This window comes from Jaculus jaculus, chromosome X, assembly GCF_020740685.1.
Source record: "Jaculus jaculus isolate mJacJac1 chromosome X, mJacJac1.mat.Y.cur, whole genome shotgun sequence".
Classification (NCBI taxonomy): Eukaryota; Metazoa; Chordata; class Mammalia; order Rodentia; family Dipodidae; genus Jaculus; species Jaculus jaculus.
The window spans coordinates 94,542,047-94,559,421 of NC_059125.1; the positions used below are offsets into that span (position 1 = coordinate 94,542,047).

The following is a 17,375-nucleotide window of genomic DNA, read 5'->3' on the forward strand; positions in this document are numbered from 1 at the left end:
CCACTTAATTGTTCTAAAAAAGTTCTGCCAGTTTATACTCAAAGAAGTAAAGAGGAAGTGTATTTGTTTCCCTAAGTAACACTCAATAGTTTAGTAGTACTTTTCAATTAAAATCAAGTATAGGGCTGGGGAGATGGCTCACCAGTTAGTGGTGCTTGCTTACAAAACTTGCTGGATTCAATTTCTCAGTACCCAAGTAAAGCCAGACACACAAAGTATACAAATTGGTACATGTGCCTGGAGTTCATTTACAGCAACAAGAGGCCCTGACACAACCATACTTTCTCTGTCTCTTTTTTCTCAATCTCTCTGTCTGTCTTTCTCTCTCTTTTTCCCCCTAATAAAAATATTTAAAAATAAAAAGTAAAATCAAGTATAATACAAATATATCCAGTTTAATATCGCCAAGAGATATTTTGTATTTGATATAACAGGAAAAAAAATAGTACTGGAAGAAGAAAAAAAAAGTGTTATCATACAGTGATTATATGCTCAGGTATTAAGAAAGCACGAGAATCAACTGAAAAGAAATGAAAAAAAAACCTAATAAAGGTGGGCATAATAACAATAATAATCAATCAGAAAATGTCATTAAAAAGACCTTATTCAGGAGCTGGGCATGTTGGTGCACACCTTTAATCCCAGCACTCAGGAGGCAGAGGTAGAATTGCCAGAGTTTGAGGGTACCCTGGGACTACATAGGGTATTCCAGATCAGCCTGGGCTGGAGTAAAACCCTACCTTGAAAAACCAAAAAAAAAAAAAATTTTAAATTAAAAAGACCTCCTTCAGGGGCTGGGTAGATGGCTTAGAAGTTAAAGGCACTTGCTTGCAAAGTTCAATTCCCAAGCCACCCACATAAAGCCAGATCCTAAAAGTGGCACAGGCATCTAGCATTTGTTTGCAGGGGCAAGAGACCCTAGCATGCATGTAGGCAAGTGTGCACATGTGCGTGCACGTGCACACACACACACACACACACACACACACACCTAGATAAAGTATTTTCAAAAAAGATTCAATTCATAATACAGAAAAATGTTATGTGCTATGGTACATGCCTGCAATCCCAGCCCCTGGGGGCTAAGGCAGGAATAATTCTCAGTTTAAGGCCACCAAGATACATGGGCAGGTCCTTGTCTCAAAAATAAATAAAACTTTAAAGCATTATTTCCTAGGCTGGGTGTTCTGGACTTCCCAAAAAGGAGAAAACTAGCTGAGCACCAGCATGCATCTCTCTCTCTACTACTTCCTTGCTGATGTGAAGATGTGACAAGAGTTCCTGCTCCTGCCGTGTTTTCTTTAACATGATAGAATCTACCCTCTAGAACCATGAACCAAAATAAACATTTTCCTGCAGCTGCTTCTAGTTGGGTATTTTATTCCAGCAATGACAATGTAACTGATACTGTGGTATTTTGTGTTCAGTCCTTGAAATGATTCATGAACATTTTCTTCTATAAGTTTTTTTTTATATTTTATTTTACTTATATTTGAGAGAGAGAGAGAGGCAGATAGAGAGAAAGAGAGAGAGAGAGAATGGGCACATTAGGAACTTCACCCGCTGCAAACTAACTCCAGAAGCATGTGCCACTTAGTACATTTGGTGTGTGTAAGTGATCTTTTCACTTTCTGGATATTATTTGTAGCACAAAAGCCCTTTTTTTATTTTTTTTAACCTATTTGCAAGATACAGAGAATAAGAGTGAGTGTGGGCATATGAAGGCTTTTTGCTGCTGCTGCTGCTAACAAACAAACAAACAAAAAATCTCCAAATGCATGTGCCACTTTGAACATCTGGCTTTGCATGGGTGCTGCTGGGATATTGAACGTGGCCCACAAGACTTTACAAGCAAGCACTTTTAAACCACTAATCCATCATCTCCCAAGCCCCCAAAGTTCCTTTAAATTTTTTGATGTTTTTGTTTTTCTTTGGGCTTTTGATGTCATATCAAAGGTTTTGCTTAATCCAGCTGGGCGTGGTGGCACATGCCTTTAATCCCAGCCTTTCGGAGGCAGAGGCAGGAGGATTGCTGTAAATTCGAGGCCACCCTGAGACTACGTAGTGAATTACAGGTCAGCCTCAGCTAGAGTAAGACCTTAACTTGAAAAAACAAAAGAAAAAAATAAGGTCATGAAGATTTCAAATGTTTTCTTCTAATAACTCTATATTTCAGCACTTACATTTAGCTCCTTAATGCATTTTTAATTAATTAATTCAGGCTGGGGAGATGTCTCACTGGATAACAACTTGGGTTCAATTCCCCACAAGGAAGTAAAGCCAGACGAACAAAGGGGCATATGCATCTGGAGTTAGTTTGCAGTGGCAATGTGCCCTGGTGCATCCATTCTCTCTCTCTGCTTGCAAATAAATAAAAATATTTTAATTAATTTCTCTGTGTATGGTATAATGAAAGGAAAATTTACAGTCATGTGCCCCATAACATTATAGTTGATGACAGGCTACATGTATGACAATGGTTCCATAATATTTTATCACCAAGTAACATTATAGTCATCTTGCTTTGTGTAAGTACACCCTATGATATTCACAAAATGATAAAATCACCAAATGACTAACTTCTCAGAAAATATCCCACAGTTAAGCAACATATGATTATGTCTGTATATAGTCAAGTTTAACAGGCTTTTGTGGATTGAACAGATAGTTCTAGAAGGAAGAAATAAAAATAAGCAATAAGTATTTGGAAAAGAGTTCAGTACCCTTAGCCACCAGGGAAATGCAAATTAAATTTGATATGAGACTCTATCTCACCCCAGTCAGAACAGCTATCATCAAGAAAAAATGAGAAAAATGCTGGTGGGAATGTAAAGTGGTCTAATCACTATGGAAATCAGCATGAAGGTTCCTCAAAAGAAATAAAAATAGAAAACACCATATAATCTAGCTATACCACTTCTGCATAAATACCTAACAGATTCGAAGTCAGCATACCAGGAGATATCTGAACAACCATGTTTACTGCTGCACTATTCACAATAGCAAAGAAATGCAACCAACCTGGATATTCATAAATAGTTGAACAGACCTTGTAAAATGTGGCACATATACAAATGGAATTTCATTCAGTTATGAATAAAAATGAATTATGTTATTCACAGGAAAATGGAGACCACTTTTAAGTGAAGTAAGCCAGACTCAGATAGGCAAATATCATGTTTTCTCTCATATTTGGAGTGGAGATTTAAGTGTACGTGTGTGTGTGTGACATAAAAATAGAAAGGGAGAAAGGCTGAGCACAGTGGCTCATGCATGTCATCCCAACACTTGGGAGACTGAAACAGGTGGACCGCCATAAACTCAAGGCTTCCATGACATAGTGAGTTCAGGACAGCATGGGCTAGAGTGGCACCCTGTCTCAAAAAATTGAAAGGGCCGGGCGTGGTGGCGCACACCTTTAATCCCAGCACTTGGGAGCAGAGGTAGGAGGATCTCCATGAGTTCAAGGCCACCCTGAGACTACAGAGTTAATTCCAGGTCAGCCTGGACCAGAGTGAGACCCTACCTCAAAAAACCAAAAAAAAAAAAAAAAAAAATTAAAGGAGTGGACTTCCGGTTAAGATGGTGGCGTAGGAACCACACCAAAGCAGCCTAGGGGAGAAAAAGCAAAAAAAAAAAAAAAAAAAAAAAAAAAGAAAGAAAGAAAAATACACACTCTTCTACTAAAAAGTGAGGTGTATGAGAAATTACCAGCTGCAGCAGAGAAGTAGGAGAGATCCAGAGCACCTAGAGCCCACAGTGGCAGGCAGAAGTGGCTCCAGCAGTGGCGGCACCAGATCAATGTGGCTCCAGCCATAAGGCTCTGCTAAGCCACAGGAAAAGCCAGGTGAGGGGATCCTCCACTCACAACTGGAGCTCCTCACAACCACAAGAAACATGAAGGGAGGATGGCAGGGAACAACGGAGAAGCAAATCATGAGGCCCAGTGAGAAAACAACAGCCACAATCCACAGCCTCCCCTCCCCCACTGCCAGCAAGCACCAGAGACCTGGGAAAGGTAGCTCACCTACACAGCACCTGATAGGCAATCATAGAAGTTATCCAGCGATGCAACCAGCCTACCAGAAACCACAGTGCAACAAAGAGGGACCCAAGAAGGAGTGTAGCATAACTGAGACCAAAATCATCCCAAAAAGTAACTGGGATTACACCAGGGAAGGGTCTCACATGGTCACAAGCTGACTAGGAACCCTCAAGAGACCAGAAATCCTAGCCTTCTAGTTTACAGGATTAAGGGTGTGGAGCAACACACACTATAAGGGGCTGTGACTTTGTTTGAGGATCTGGTAGTTATAATATCTACTTTTGTATTAATATTCTGTGCTGTTTTTCATTGAATGTGTACATTGTTTAGTTAAATTTTAGAATCTGCCTGTATTTTGTTCCACTCAGTCTTCTTGAATACTCCCATAGCAGGGAAACCCAACATCTAAGGTCACTTTTATACTTACTCTCAGAGTCTTAAGAGCCACACCTAGCACCTTAAGCTCCTACCTAAAGATAAATAAAATGAGATTGATTGATACATCTACTAATACTGCAGCTAATTAGAAAATCCAAGCATTAAATTAACCCAAGATGCAAAAAATATGTACATTATAACACAAGAAACATCAAAAAGCAAGACAATATAAATCCACCAAAAAGTATTAATGCAGAGGAAATGTCTGAGAAAGATTTCAAAAGAATGATTATAAATATATTCAAAGAAATCAGGGAGGAAATCATAGGAATGCAAGCAGAAATCAAAGGAATGAAAGAAGACACAGGAAATCAATTTAATGAAATGAGAAGGTCAATACAAGATATAAGTAAAGAAATGCAAATAATAAAGAAAAAAACTAGTCAGAATTACTAGCAATGAAGAACACAGTCAATGAAATAAAAGAAACTGTACAAAATCTCACCAGTAGAATGGATGAAGGAGAGGACAGAATATCTAAACTAGAAGACCAGGTGCCAGATCTAATACAGTCCAACAAAGTGAAAGACAAACTAATACGAAAGTATGAATGGAAATTTCAAGATATTCTAGACACTATGGAAAGTTAAAACATAAGAATTCAGAGTATAGTAGAAGGAGAAGAATTTCACTCCAAAGGCAAAGTAGGCGTGTTCAACAAAATCATAGAAGAAAACTTCCTCCAAATTGTAAAAGCGATGCCAATGCAGACACAGGAATCCTTTAGAACACCAACCAGACAAAACCTGAAAAGAACCTCTCCTCACCATATTATAATTATACTACCAAACATACAAAGCAAAGAAAATATATTGAAAGCAGTTAGGTAGAAATATCAAGTCACATACAAAGGCAAGCCCATCAAGATCATAACAGATTACTCAACACAAACTTTAAAAGCCAGAAGGGCTTGGAGTTCTGAAAGATAACAACTGTCAACCAAGGTTACTTTATCCTGAAAAGCTATCCATTCAGATAGATGGACAAATAAAGACATTCCACAACAAAAGCAGGCTAAAGGAATATTTGAAGACAAAACCAGCTCTACAGAAAATACTCGAAAGGATCCTCCATGCTGAAGAGAAATATATATATAAGGAACCTGGAAAAAAAAAAACCATACTCAAATACTAGTTAATATAAGAAAGCAAAGGTAAAACCAGAAGAACAACAAAAAAAGAAAAATGTCAAAAATAAATACACACCTTTCAATAATAATTCTTAATATCAATGGCCTCAATGACCCAACCAAAAGATACAGGTTTGCAGATGGTGTTAAACAGCAGAATCCTTCAATTTGTTACCTCCAAGAAACTCACCTTTCTAAAAAGGATGGAAACTATCAGGGTGAAAGGTTGGAAAATGGTGTTTCAAGCAAATGGGCCTAGAAAACAAGCAGGATTTGCTATCCTAATATCTGACAAGGTAGACTTCAGTCTAACATTAGTTAGAAAAGATAAGGAAGGTCACTTTATATTGACTAAAGGTGCACTCCAACAGGACATTATAATCTTAAACATATGTGCACCAAACAGGGGGCTTCCAACTTCATCAAACAAAGGCCACTGAGAAATCCTGCAGGAACTGAGCTAATAACCTCCTCCATGTAGACCAGCTGACAGAAAGCTGGAAGAAGCCATTCTGCATGCAGTTCAATGGGAGAGAGAGAAATCACCAGTGAAGATACTCCACAGTGGACATTGCAAGCCTTATATTTGGCTAGCTAGGCCAAAGGAGCCAACGGGTACAATAGTGGCACGTCTGTCATGGTGGAAACCAACTGCCATCTAGTTGGATTGGAGGCCTGCTCCATGGGAGGGAATACATCCTTGATACTGAAAACCTAAAACAGGTGTAGTCATGAGCCCTGGGAGTGTAACATCTGCTGCTGTCTGGCTAAAAGTATATACTATGCTCACCAAACTGCCCAGTAAGTACTTCTCTTAAGGTTCATACCCATATATTAAGGCTACTCTCACTTTTGGCTAGATAACATTCTCTTCTCAGATAGCAGTGACCTTGGGATGACTCAGGAGACACCAAGGTGTTGAGAAGAAGTGACAGAGGAGTGCTCAGCACTGAAATATCTCTATCATACCTTCCTTAGCTCAGGGTCGATTGCGGAAGAGGTGGCAGAAAGAATGTAAGAGCCAAAGGAAGGGTAGGACTCCTTAAAACGTGTTCCTCCAGACACAAAATGGCCTGGATAACCATGACCTCACAGTGCCTGACACTACCTACACAAGACCATCATAATAGAAAGAAAAGATCGTGATATCAAAATAAAAGAGAAACTGATTGAGAGGGGGAGGGGATATGATGGAGAGTGGAGTTTCAAAGGGGAAAGTGGGGGAGGAATGGAGTTACCATGGGGTATTGTTTATAATTATGAAAGTCAATAAAATTGTTATTTATTTTATTAATTTATTTGAAAGTGACAGAGAGAGAAAGAGGCAGATAGAGAGAGAGAGATAGAGAGAGAGAGTAGGTATGCCAGGGCCTCCAGCCACTGCCAACAAACTCCAGATGCGTGTGCCCCCTTGTGCATCTGGCCAATGTGGGTCCTGGGGGAAATGAGCCTTGAACCGGGGTTCTTAGGCTTCATAGGCAAGCACATAACTGCTAAGCCATCTCTCCAGCCCAATAAAAACATATTTTATTTATTTATTTATTTATTTATTTGAGAGTGACAGACAGAGAGAAGAAGAGACAGATAGAGAGAGACAGAGAATGGGCATGCCAGGGCCTCCAGCCACTGCAAAGGAACTCCAGATGTGTGCACCTCCTTGTGCATCTGGCTAACATGGGTCCTGGGGAATCGAACCTCAAACCAGGATTCTTAGGCTTCACAGGCAAGCACTTAACTGCTAAGCCATCTCTCCAGCCCTAAAAAATATTAAAAAAAAAAGAAAAAGAAATAAAGGAAAGCCGGGCATGGTGGCACACTGCCTTTAATCCTAGCACTCAGGAGGCAGAGGTAGGAGGATTGCCATGAGTTCGAGGCCATCCTGAGACTAGATAGTGAATTCCAGGTCAGCTGGAGCTAGAGTGAAACCCTACCCCAAAAAACCAAAAAAGAAAAAAAACTATATATAAAGGAGATTGGGAAAGAAAGGAAGAAGTCTAAAGGGATGGGGAGGAGAGGAGACAATAAGTGAAGGTAATAGAATACCTATGTCATGGAAGAGAAGGAGAAAACATTTGCAGGGGTGATGAGAACTAGTAAGAAGAGAAGAGGAGGAGACAAGGAAGAGCTGTGGGAGGTGAATAAGAACAAACATAATAATCTACATGAATGAAAATGTCACAATAAAACTCCTTTCTTTGTATGCCAGCCAAACTTGATAAATATAAAAATTTACACTCCTCTACGGCTTAGGAATTTTAGTCAGAAAGCACACAAAGATTGTAAAACAATTCTATGCTTTCCAAGAGTGGATTGATGGGTTCCCATTTTTTATATTTAAATCTTTGACCATTTATAGTTTATACAAGTTACAGCATAAGATATGGATCCAACCTTTTTGTAACGACTATGCACTTGTCCACCACCACTTACTGAACAGTCCATCTTTTACCCAGTGATGAAAAATGTCACCTTTGCCAGGCATGGTGACGCACTCCTTTGATCACAGCACTAGGGAGGCTGAGGTAGGAGGATAGCTGTGAGTTCAAGGCAAGCCTGACACTACATACTGAAGTCCAGGTCAGCCTGTGCTAGGCTACTGGCTTTGTCCAGGTAAATTATTTATCTTTTATTTATATTTTTATTTATTTATTTGAGAGAGAGAGAGAGAGAGAGAGGCAGATAGTGAGAGAGAATATGTGCGCCAGGGCCTCCTGCCACTGCAAATGACTTCCAGATGCATGCGCCACCTCGTGCATCTGGCTTACGTGGGTCCTGGGGTATCAAAACTAGGTCCTTAGGCTTTGCAGGCAAGCACCTTAACCACTAAGCTATCACTCCAGGCCCATTTATATTTTATAACTACCTATGTTATTTGAAGATTACAAAGAAATGATATTACTTAAGTTAAACAATGAAAAATTACAAAAAAAAGAAAGTTCAAAAATGTAAATACCTGACCAGGGCCAGAGTTAGAATGAAGTGAGAGGTATATTGTATTGAGTGTAAAATTTAAACAGCTGCAAAGATCTCAGCAATTTAGAATAGATAAAAATATAGTACATATACATAAGGGAGTATTTATAGCCAAATGCAATGAAATCATGTCACTTGGGGGAAAAGGGATACAACTAGAAAGACTTATGTTAAGTATTAAATAAGCCAGACTCAAAATGACAAATATCAAATTTTCTGTCATATGTAGAACCTAGAATTAACATTATATGTATACACACACATTTGTATTTATATATAGTGTGTGTAGGTCATGAAACTAGAAAGGAGATCCTGAGAGGTGAGGAAGAGATGTTAAGGATGATGGGAAATAGAGAGAATAATGGAATATATGTGATAAGAAAGCATAGCAGGAGGACTGCCTGAGAGGGAGGAAGGGGACCAGTTCAGGGTATGGGGAAGGGCAGAGATGAGGAATATGAATGAAAACAAAGTATAATGACACATATATATAAGGATACCATGATGAAACCCATTACTTTGTATGCTAACATAAAAATTATTTTTAAAGTATTAGTAACTGAAACAAAACTTTGTTGTTAACATTTCAGAACATAAAATTGGAAGACTACAGCCTGCAGAATAGTCACCTGCTTTTATGATTGAGGGTTTATTGGAATCAGTATCAAAATTAAGGGCTGGGGATATAGCTCAGTTGGTAGAGTGCTTGTCTTACATGCACCAGGCCCTGGGTTTCACCTTCAGCATGTAAGACTATAATACCAGCATACTCAGGAGGTACAGGCAGAAGGAATAGAAGTTCAAGGTCATCTTTGCCTATACATGGTCAGTTTGAGGCCATCCTAGGCTATCTTGTATAAAAAATAGACTTAGCATAATGTAGTAAAGTAGAAAGGCAGGATTTACCAAATATATATGTAGATTCCCACCTTTTAAAAAAAATTGAAGCAAGACACTATGGTACATGCCTGTAATCCCAGGATACAAGAGGCAGAGACAAGAAGATGGTTCAAGTTAAAGGCCAGCCTGGACTGCGTAGTGAGTTCTGTGCCAGCAACAGGTACATAGTGAGACCCCAACTAAAAACAAACAAACCAAAAAACAAAACAAAAATGTGTACAGAATTGTACAGATTTATGGGCAATATACAAAATTTCAATGTAAGGATACAATAAGTACTGATCAAATCAAAATACTTAACATTTTCATCTCATTATTACTTTGGATTTAGAGCTTCTGTGTTCTCTTCTAATTGTTCATAAAATATATAATAGGTTAGTGTAATCTATAACCACTCCACTGTGCATTATAAGACAAATTTATTATAGATAACTCTGTTTGGCACCCCATTAGCCAACCTCCCACTACTCTTCTACTTCCCTAGCAACACCCCTTTCAACACCCCTTTATTCAGCAAAGAAATAACCAACAGAGTAAAGAGACAACTTATAGGTTGGGAGAAAATACTAACAAACTATTCACCTGACAAAGAAGTAATATCTAGGATACATAAGAAACTCAAGGATCTTAGTAAAAATACAGTAAAATGTGGGGCTAGACAGATAGCTCAGCAGTTAAGGTGTTTGATGGCTCAATAGTTAGGGCACTTGCCTGCAAAACCTAAGGACCCACGTTCAATTTCCTGATACCTACATAAGCAAAATGCACAAGGTAGCACATGCATCTGGAGTTTGTTAGCAGTGGTTAGAGGCCCTGGAGAGCTCATTCTTTCTCTATCTATCTGTCTCTTCTTTCTCTCTCTCTCTTAAATAAATAAAATATTTTTTAAATTAGTGTATCAAAGAGATATTTACACATGTTTCTTGCTACACTATTGACAGTAACCATGACAAAATTTCTATCAGTGAATGAATGCATAAGAAAATGAGGTAAAGAGAGATAGATTATTATTCAGCCATAAAACAGAATGACAACCTATAATGCAATTTGGAATGATTTTTTTGAAGAAACAGTTCGATTCCTGAAAATGTAGATTTGAAACCCACTATAGTAGGCTATAATGCCTTTTGAGTCTCATGTAAAGCAGGCTCCTCTACTGTCCAAAGTTCTACTATTTTCCTTCCTACCAACTAGGCTTGTCCCTTCCCTTGGCATCTCCCCACAAGTCAGGGATACAGTAGTTCTACTTTTCCACAGAAACAACTGCAATTTATTTATTTGTTTGTTTCTTGTAGTGCTGGCGATAGAATTCAAGGCCTTTCATATGATAAGCAAGCATTCTACCACTAGCTAGTCACAGACTGCTCCAAGGCCTTTGATTAAAAAAAAAAAAAATCCTTCAGGGATTCCTTCTGAACACAGAGCTCCTGTGCAGGCCACAAAACCAAGAGTCAAGCCAGGACTCATCTCTGACAAATTTGCTCTCAAAGTTCTACAGTAATCATCCCTCTAGTAGTTGGACAAGAAGACACATTTCTGAAACCCGATTGTAAATAACACTTAACATAAAGCAATGCTCTGTAGTCCACAAAAAATAAGCTATTTTCGCAAACCAGTAGAAGCCCTGCTTGGCTTTTCAGCTTTTGACAAATCTCACACAATAGAATTGACACTTTCTCTAGTTTGAGCTATAATCATTCTCTACAGAAAGTGTGATTATCTTTATAAACAAGGAGCTAAACTAAGCTTCTGTCCCATCATACACAGGCAATAACCTTTAAAATCCTTTCATACTTCTCTAGTTTAGCTATCCCAACCACCCACCAAATACTGCCTCAGAAAGCATGTGTCTTAGAAGAAATGAAACAGGAAGCACAGACAAGAATGAACATGATCTCTTTTTTTCCTCAGTACAGAACATTTTAGGATTCTTACATCAGTACAGAGAGCCTGAACATTGGCTTGTCACACACAGATACAGGGCAATAAACCATGTCAGAACTACAGAGTTAAAAACACCAGGACACCTGGGCATGGCAATCCCAGAACTTGGGAGGCAGAGGTAGGAGGATAACCATGAGTTCAAGGCCACCCTGAGACTACATAATGAGTTCCAGGTCAGCCTGGACTAGAGTGAGTTCCTACCTTGAAAAACCAAAAAAAGAAAAAGAAAAGAAAAGAAAGAAATAGTACCAGGCCAAGGGCTTGGGAGATGGCACAATGAATCAAGGCTATGCAAGCCTAAATACCAGAGTTCAATCTCCTGCACCCACATAAATGCTGAGTAGACACAGTGGTCTGCCTATAATTTGGGATATGGAGACAGGGGATCCCTGGGGCAAGCTGACTAGCTTGACTAGTTGAAGCAATCAGCAAACTCTGTGTTCAAGTGAAAGACCCTCCCTCAGCAAATAAAAGACGCTGGAAGTGATTGCAGAAGATACCTGATATCAATCTCTGGCCTCCACATATACATACATACACATGTACCCACGCACATATGAATATACATACACACACAAATATACACACAAAAACATAGCAGGACAGATAACAAACAGGTTGTTTTGTTTTTGAGGTAGGGTCTTATCCTAGCTCAGGCTAACCTGAAACTCACTCTGTAGTTTCATGCTGGCCTTGAACTCACAGCAAACCTCCTACATCTGCCTCCCAAGTGCTGAGATTAGAGCCATGCACCACCACACCTGGCCTTGTATCAAAAGACTTGGATTCAATTCCCCACTGTCTCTTTAAACTTGAATGTTTTTATACCTAAATTTGCTTGTCTGTAAGGGTGACAACACCCCTATTCTACAAGTCAGATGATATGATCAAGTCCAAGGATGTTTCCATATGGGAATGTCTGAAAGCACTAAGTGTATTTCAAATGGAAAGCATACTTTGAAAGGCTGCAATGCTCACCACCATATTACCAGCATATGTGAAGCATTTGGATTATAAAATTATGACATTCAGAGCTGGCAAGATAGCTTACGACTTGCCACACAAGTATGAGGGCCTGATTCACTCTGATGTTGACTCCACAGCAACCACATATATAGCTAGACATGGCCATGCACACCTGTAACCCCAATCCTTGGGGAAAATTGCTGGGGCTCACTGGTCAGCCAGTCGGAGCAAAAATGGCAGCTCCAGATTCAGTGAGAAACTCTGCTTCAAGGAACAGGCAGAAGAGTGATAAAGGACACCCAATGTTTTCTTCTCTTCTCTACACTCATGAGCAACAGGCATACACATCTGCACACACAGATACATATAGCATATAAACACCACATATATTATACACACATGTGAAAAGAGTTTAATGGGTTTTTTGTTTTGTTGTTATTTTTGTTTTGTTGTTGTTGTTTCGAGGTAGGGTCTCACTGTAGCCCAGGCTGACCTGGAATTCACTATGTAATCTCAGGGTGGCCTCAAACTCACTGGCGATCCTCCTACCTCTGCCTCCCAAGTACTTGGATTAACAGTGTGTGCCACTATGCCCAGCACAAGTTTCCCTTTTATTGAAATTGTTGTTGACAATTATTGAAAATATTTTGCTACTGTATTAATCCTCTGTGTTTTTTTCTCTTTCCACTTTTGTTTACTGATGTAGGTCCTAAATAAGGATGTCACTGGGTGAATAGAGGTATGATGGACTCCTTATATTCATGATGTTTGAGTGATGCTTTCATTTATTTGTTTGTTTGTTTTGTTTTAACTTGTTTTTTGTTTTGTTTTTCGAGGTAGGGTCTCACTCTAGCCCAGGCTGACCTGGAATTCACTAAGTAGTCTCAGGGTGGCCTCGAACTCATGGTGATCCTCCTACCTCTCCCTCCCAAGTGCTGGCATTAAAGGCGTGAGCCACCACATTTTTGTTATTTTGTTGTTGTTGTTTTCTGAGGTAGAGTCTCAATCTAGCTCAGGCTTACCTGGAATTCCCTATGTAGTCTCAGGATGGCCTCAAACTTACTGGTGATCCTCTTACCTCTGCCTCCCAAGTGCTGGCATTAAAGGGCTGTGCTACTACACCCGGCTTAATATTTTTTTTTAATTTATTTGATGGCTTACTATTTTAATCTCTCTAAATAAGTTTTGAATTATCTACTACTTCAGAAAATGTTCTTGTAAAAATACTTGGATTTCCCAGGTATTTATTTGTACATGATAATTCTCTTGGTAACCTGGACACAGGCTCTATATTTTATTATGCCAGCAGTATGATTAAATTGTATTCTTACCATTTGCTCCTCATTCCCAAAGCCTTACCCTGACTTACACAAATATTCTGTGGATATATAGTTTTTGTCATCTGCCCTACAACTTCCAAAAACTAACTACAGAGCTGGAAAGATGGCTTAGAGATTAAGTGCTTGCCTGTGAAGCCTAAGGACCCCAGTTCAAGGCTCGATTCCCCAGGACCCACGTTAGCCAGATGCACAAGGGGGCGCTCGCATCTGGAGTTCATTTGGCTGGAGGCCCTGGCACACCCATTCTCTCTCTTTCTTTCTATCTGCCTCTTTCTCTGTGTGTCTCTCTCAAATAAATAAATAAAAGTGATTTAAAAAATTTAAAAAAAACTAACTACAATACAGTATAGAGCTATTAGAGAAGAGACCTATTGTCCTGTGAAGCTCACCTGACTTAAATCCTGGGCATGGAAAGTGATGATAGCCATTGTGTGTCTTTGGCTATTGGAGTGAATTGTAAGCTCACACCAGTGTCAACCTTCGTGAAACAGAAGACAGGGTTCCACTGGAGATTGTTGAAGGAATATCTCATAGCACTAAGAAAAAACCAACATTATTACCTGGGCAAATCTCACAAGGTCCATAGTTCATTATTCATTCTGAATAATTGAGGCTGTATTATGTTATCCCCAGATTTTTATGTTGACCCATGGTCATAAAAGTACCCTAATTAAACTTAATGTGCCACCCAAAAGACATGAAAGTACAAGGAAACTAAGTGGGGGAAGGAAAAGGGGAGTGGGTAAAGGAATGAGAGAAGGTAATGGAGGCAACCGTGATCAAAATATACTACATAACATTTAAAAAACTGTCAAAAAGTTAATTTAACAAAGAATTTGGTACAAAATAAGATCTATTCAAAGAGGAAAATTGTGTATGTTAAATCCTTTATCCAATATGACAAAAGGCAATTCTGTGCAGAAAGGGGACCTTTAATGAAGAATGAATCAATCTGGCTTATAATACATGCTCGATAATACTTTTTTTTCTTTTTTTCTTCTTTTCTTTCAAGGTAAGGTCTCATTCTAGCCTAGACTGACCTGGAACTCATTTTGTAGCCCAGAGTAGCCTTGAACTCATGTTGATCCTCCTACCTCACCCTCTGAGCACTGGGATTAAAGGACATGTGCCAATATTCCTGGCTGCTCAATAATAATCTTGAAAGAAGATAGGAATAAACAGGAAAGGTATTCTGATACAGAAAATTAGTTTATTCTATATGTGGTAAGGAATATAATAACTCCGCTTCTGTGAAATCTTCCTGGCACTAATTCCTAATGTTTTACAAAGCTTCTATGATTCATTCTTGGTTATAACTTCCTATTGAAAGCCTATCTTTTCTATATTGCATAACCAGATGCCAACAGTACCATAACTTAGTCCAATCCTCCATTTCATCCTGGTGAATATGCATCAAACGCAATCCAGATTTAGGTGTCATGATCTCTTCTCATTTTCTTGGCTCCCAGGATGTCATATTTTTCTGCTTCTTGTGACCTCACTGGTTGCTCTTTCTCAATCCCCTTTGCTGGCTACTCTTTCCCCACACTTCTTCAAATGAGCTCGATTACTATTCTTTTATTTTTCCTAATTATTCTCCCTGCTTGTTGATCTCATTCTAATCTTGTGATTTTAAATAACATCTACATGCCACCAACACCTGGATTTCTCTCTCTGGAATTACAGATTAATATATTGTGTGCTATATAATGATGTTTTGAACAATGATGTGGCCCTGTAGGAGAATAATGCAATGAAAAAAATTCCTATTATGTAGTGACATCATAGCAGTCACCATTATACTATCATAGCATACTGCATTACTCATGTGTTTTTGGTGATGTTTGTGTAAACAACCCTACTGTCCTGACAGTCATATAAAAGTATAACAATACAATTACATATAATATATAATACTTGATAATAAATGACTCTTAACTGCTTGACATATTTATATTATACTTTCTATCATTTGATTTTATACTTATTATTAATTTATAATATATTACTTATACAAATAAAGTGTGCTATAAAGCATGATACTGAATTACACTAGCAGCTGCCTCAATACATCTAGTAATTGGATCCATTTCTCTTGTGCTTGATTAATCTTGTGTTGTTTTGCTTACCCTGACTCTGAGAACCAGAGGCTAAACACTACACACCATATACATGCACCATAAAGCCCAACTGTTTAGTAGACTATACCACAAAGGCTTGTATGAGTGCACTCTGTGATGTTCACACAGCAATGAAATCACCTCAGGTTGCATTTCTCAGACTATATCCCTGTCACCGGGTGCGGAGGGGCACACCTTTAATCCCAGCACTAGGGAGGAAGAGGTAGGAGGATTGCCATGAGTTTGAGGCCACCCTGAGACTACATAGTGATTCCAGGTCAGCCTGGGCTAGAGTGAGACCCTACCCGCCAAAAAATTATACAAATAATAATACATGTCAACCAAGTCAAAAAATATATCCCTGTCAACTGAGTCAAATTAAAAAGCTCTGGACCACGAAAGAAACAATAACTAGCATGCAGAGAAAACATACAGAATGAGTGAAAACCTGCCAGTTACTCATTCTGGGGGATTAATATACAGAACTCAAAAATAAATAAATAAATAAAACGGGCCTGGGAAAATGGCTCAGCAATAACAGCACTTGCCGCACAAGCATAAGGGCCTGAGACAGCCTAGTTTGACACCTAGCACCCATGTAAAAAAGCTGGCATGACCACACACAACTGTAAACCGAGACCTGTGGAGGGCAGAGACAAGAGAATCACTGGGGCTCACTAGTTAGCCAGTCTAACTAAAAGAAAGGTTCTCAATTCTGTGAGAGCCTGTCAATGCAGAAGAGCAGCTAGGGATGACATCAAATCTTCTTCTCTGGCCTCTGTATGCATATATGTGGGGTGCACTGCTTCTGCACATATATGTGCATGCACTATATATACATACACTGGACACCCACAACATCAAAATAAATAAAAATAAGCACCAACCAATAAATGTGTAAGCATACTGAACAGACAGCTCTCAAAAGAAAAAAAAAAGGGGGGGGGCAATAAGCATAATTTAAAACATTCAACAGCCAGGCATGGTGGCACATGCTGTTAATCCCAGCACTTGGGAAGCAGAGGTAGGTGAATTCAAGGCCACCCTCAGACTCCACAGTGAATTGCAGGTCAGCCTGGGCTAGAATGAAGCCTTACCTCGGAATAAAAAGGAAAAAGCTGTACTTGAAAATGCCAGAATGGGTAATACCTACATCTCTGTATGCCAGTTAAAAAGAAATCAGTATTTCTTTTTATAAAAATAAAACAATAAAAATACTGACAAGGATAGAGGGGATAGGATCTTTACATACTGCTGATGAGAATTCAAATTAGTGTAGCTACTATAAATATCAGTATGGAAGTTCCTCACAAACCTAAAAATAGGGCTAGGGATATAAATGGTTTTGTAGAGTGCTTGCCTAGCATGTTCAATCTCTAAATATAATGGTGAGTATCTGTAATCCCAACCCTCAGGAAATGGCAGCAGGAAGATCAGAAGCTCAAGGACATCCTTGGCTACACAACAAGTTGGAATCCACCCTGGACTAGAGGAGACCTTGTCTCAAAAAAAAAAAAAAA

The 17,375-nt window shown here is 39.0% G+C and overlaps 1 protein-coding gene across 1 annotated transcript in view; it reads right to left on the reverse strand.

The window, feature by feature from the left end:
- Trmt2b (tRNA methyltransferase 2 homolog B) overlaps positions 1-17,375 on the reverse strand; it is a 78,293-nt gene that overhangs the window by 18,870 nt on the left and 42,048 nt on the right. The window contains 5 exon segments of the mRNA XM_045139913.1: positions 10,521-10,589; positions 10,841-10,865; positions 10,868-10,912; positions 12,140-12,142; positions 14,125-14,271. Of these exon segments, the coding sequence (XP_044995848.1) occupies positions 10,521-10,589; positions 10,841-10,865; positions 10,868-10,912; positions 12,140-12,142; positions 14,125-14,271 (289 nt within the window).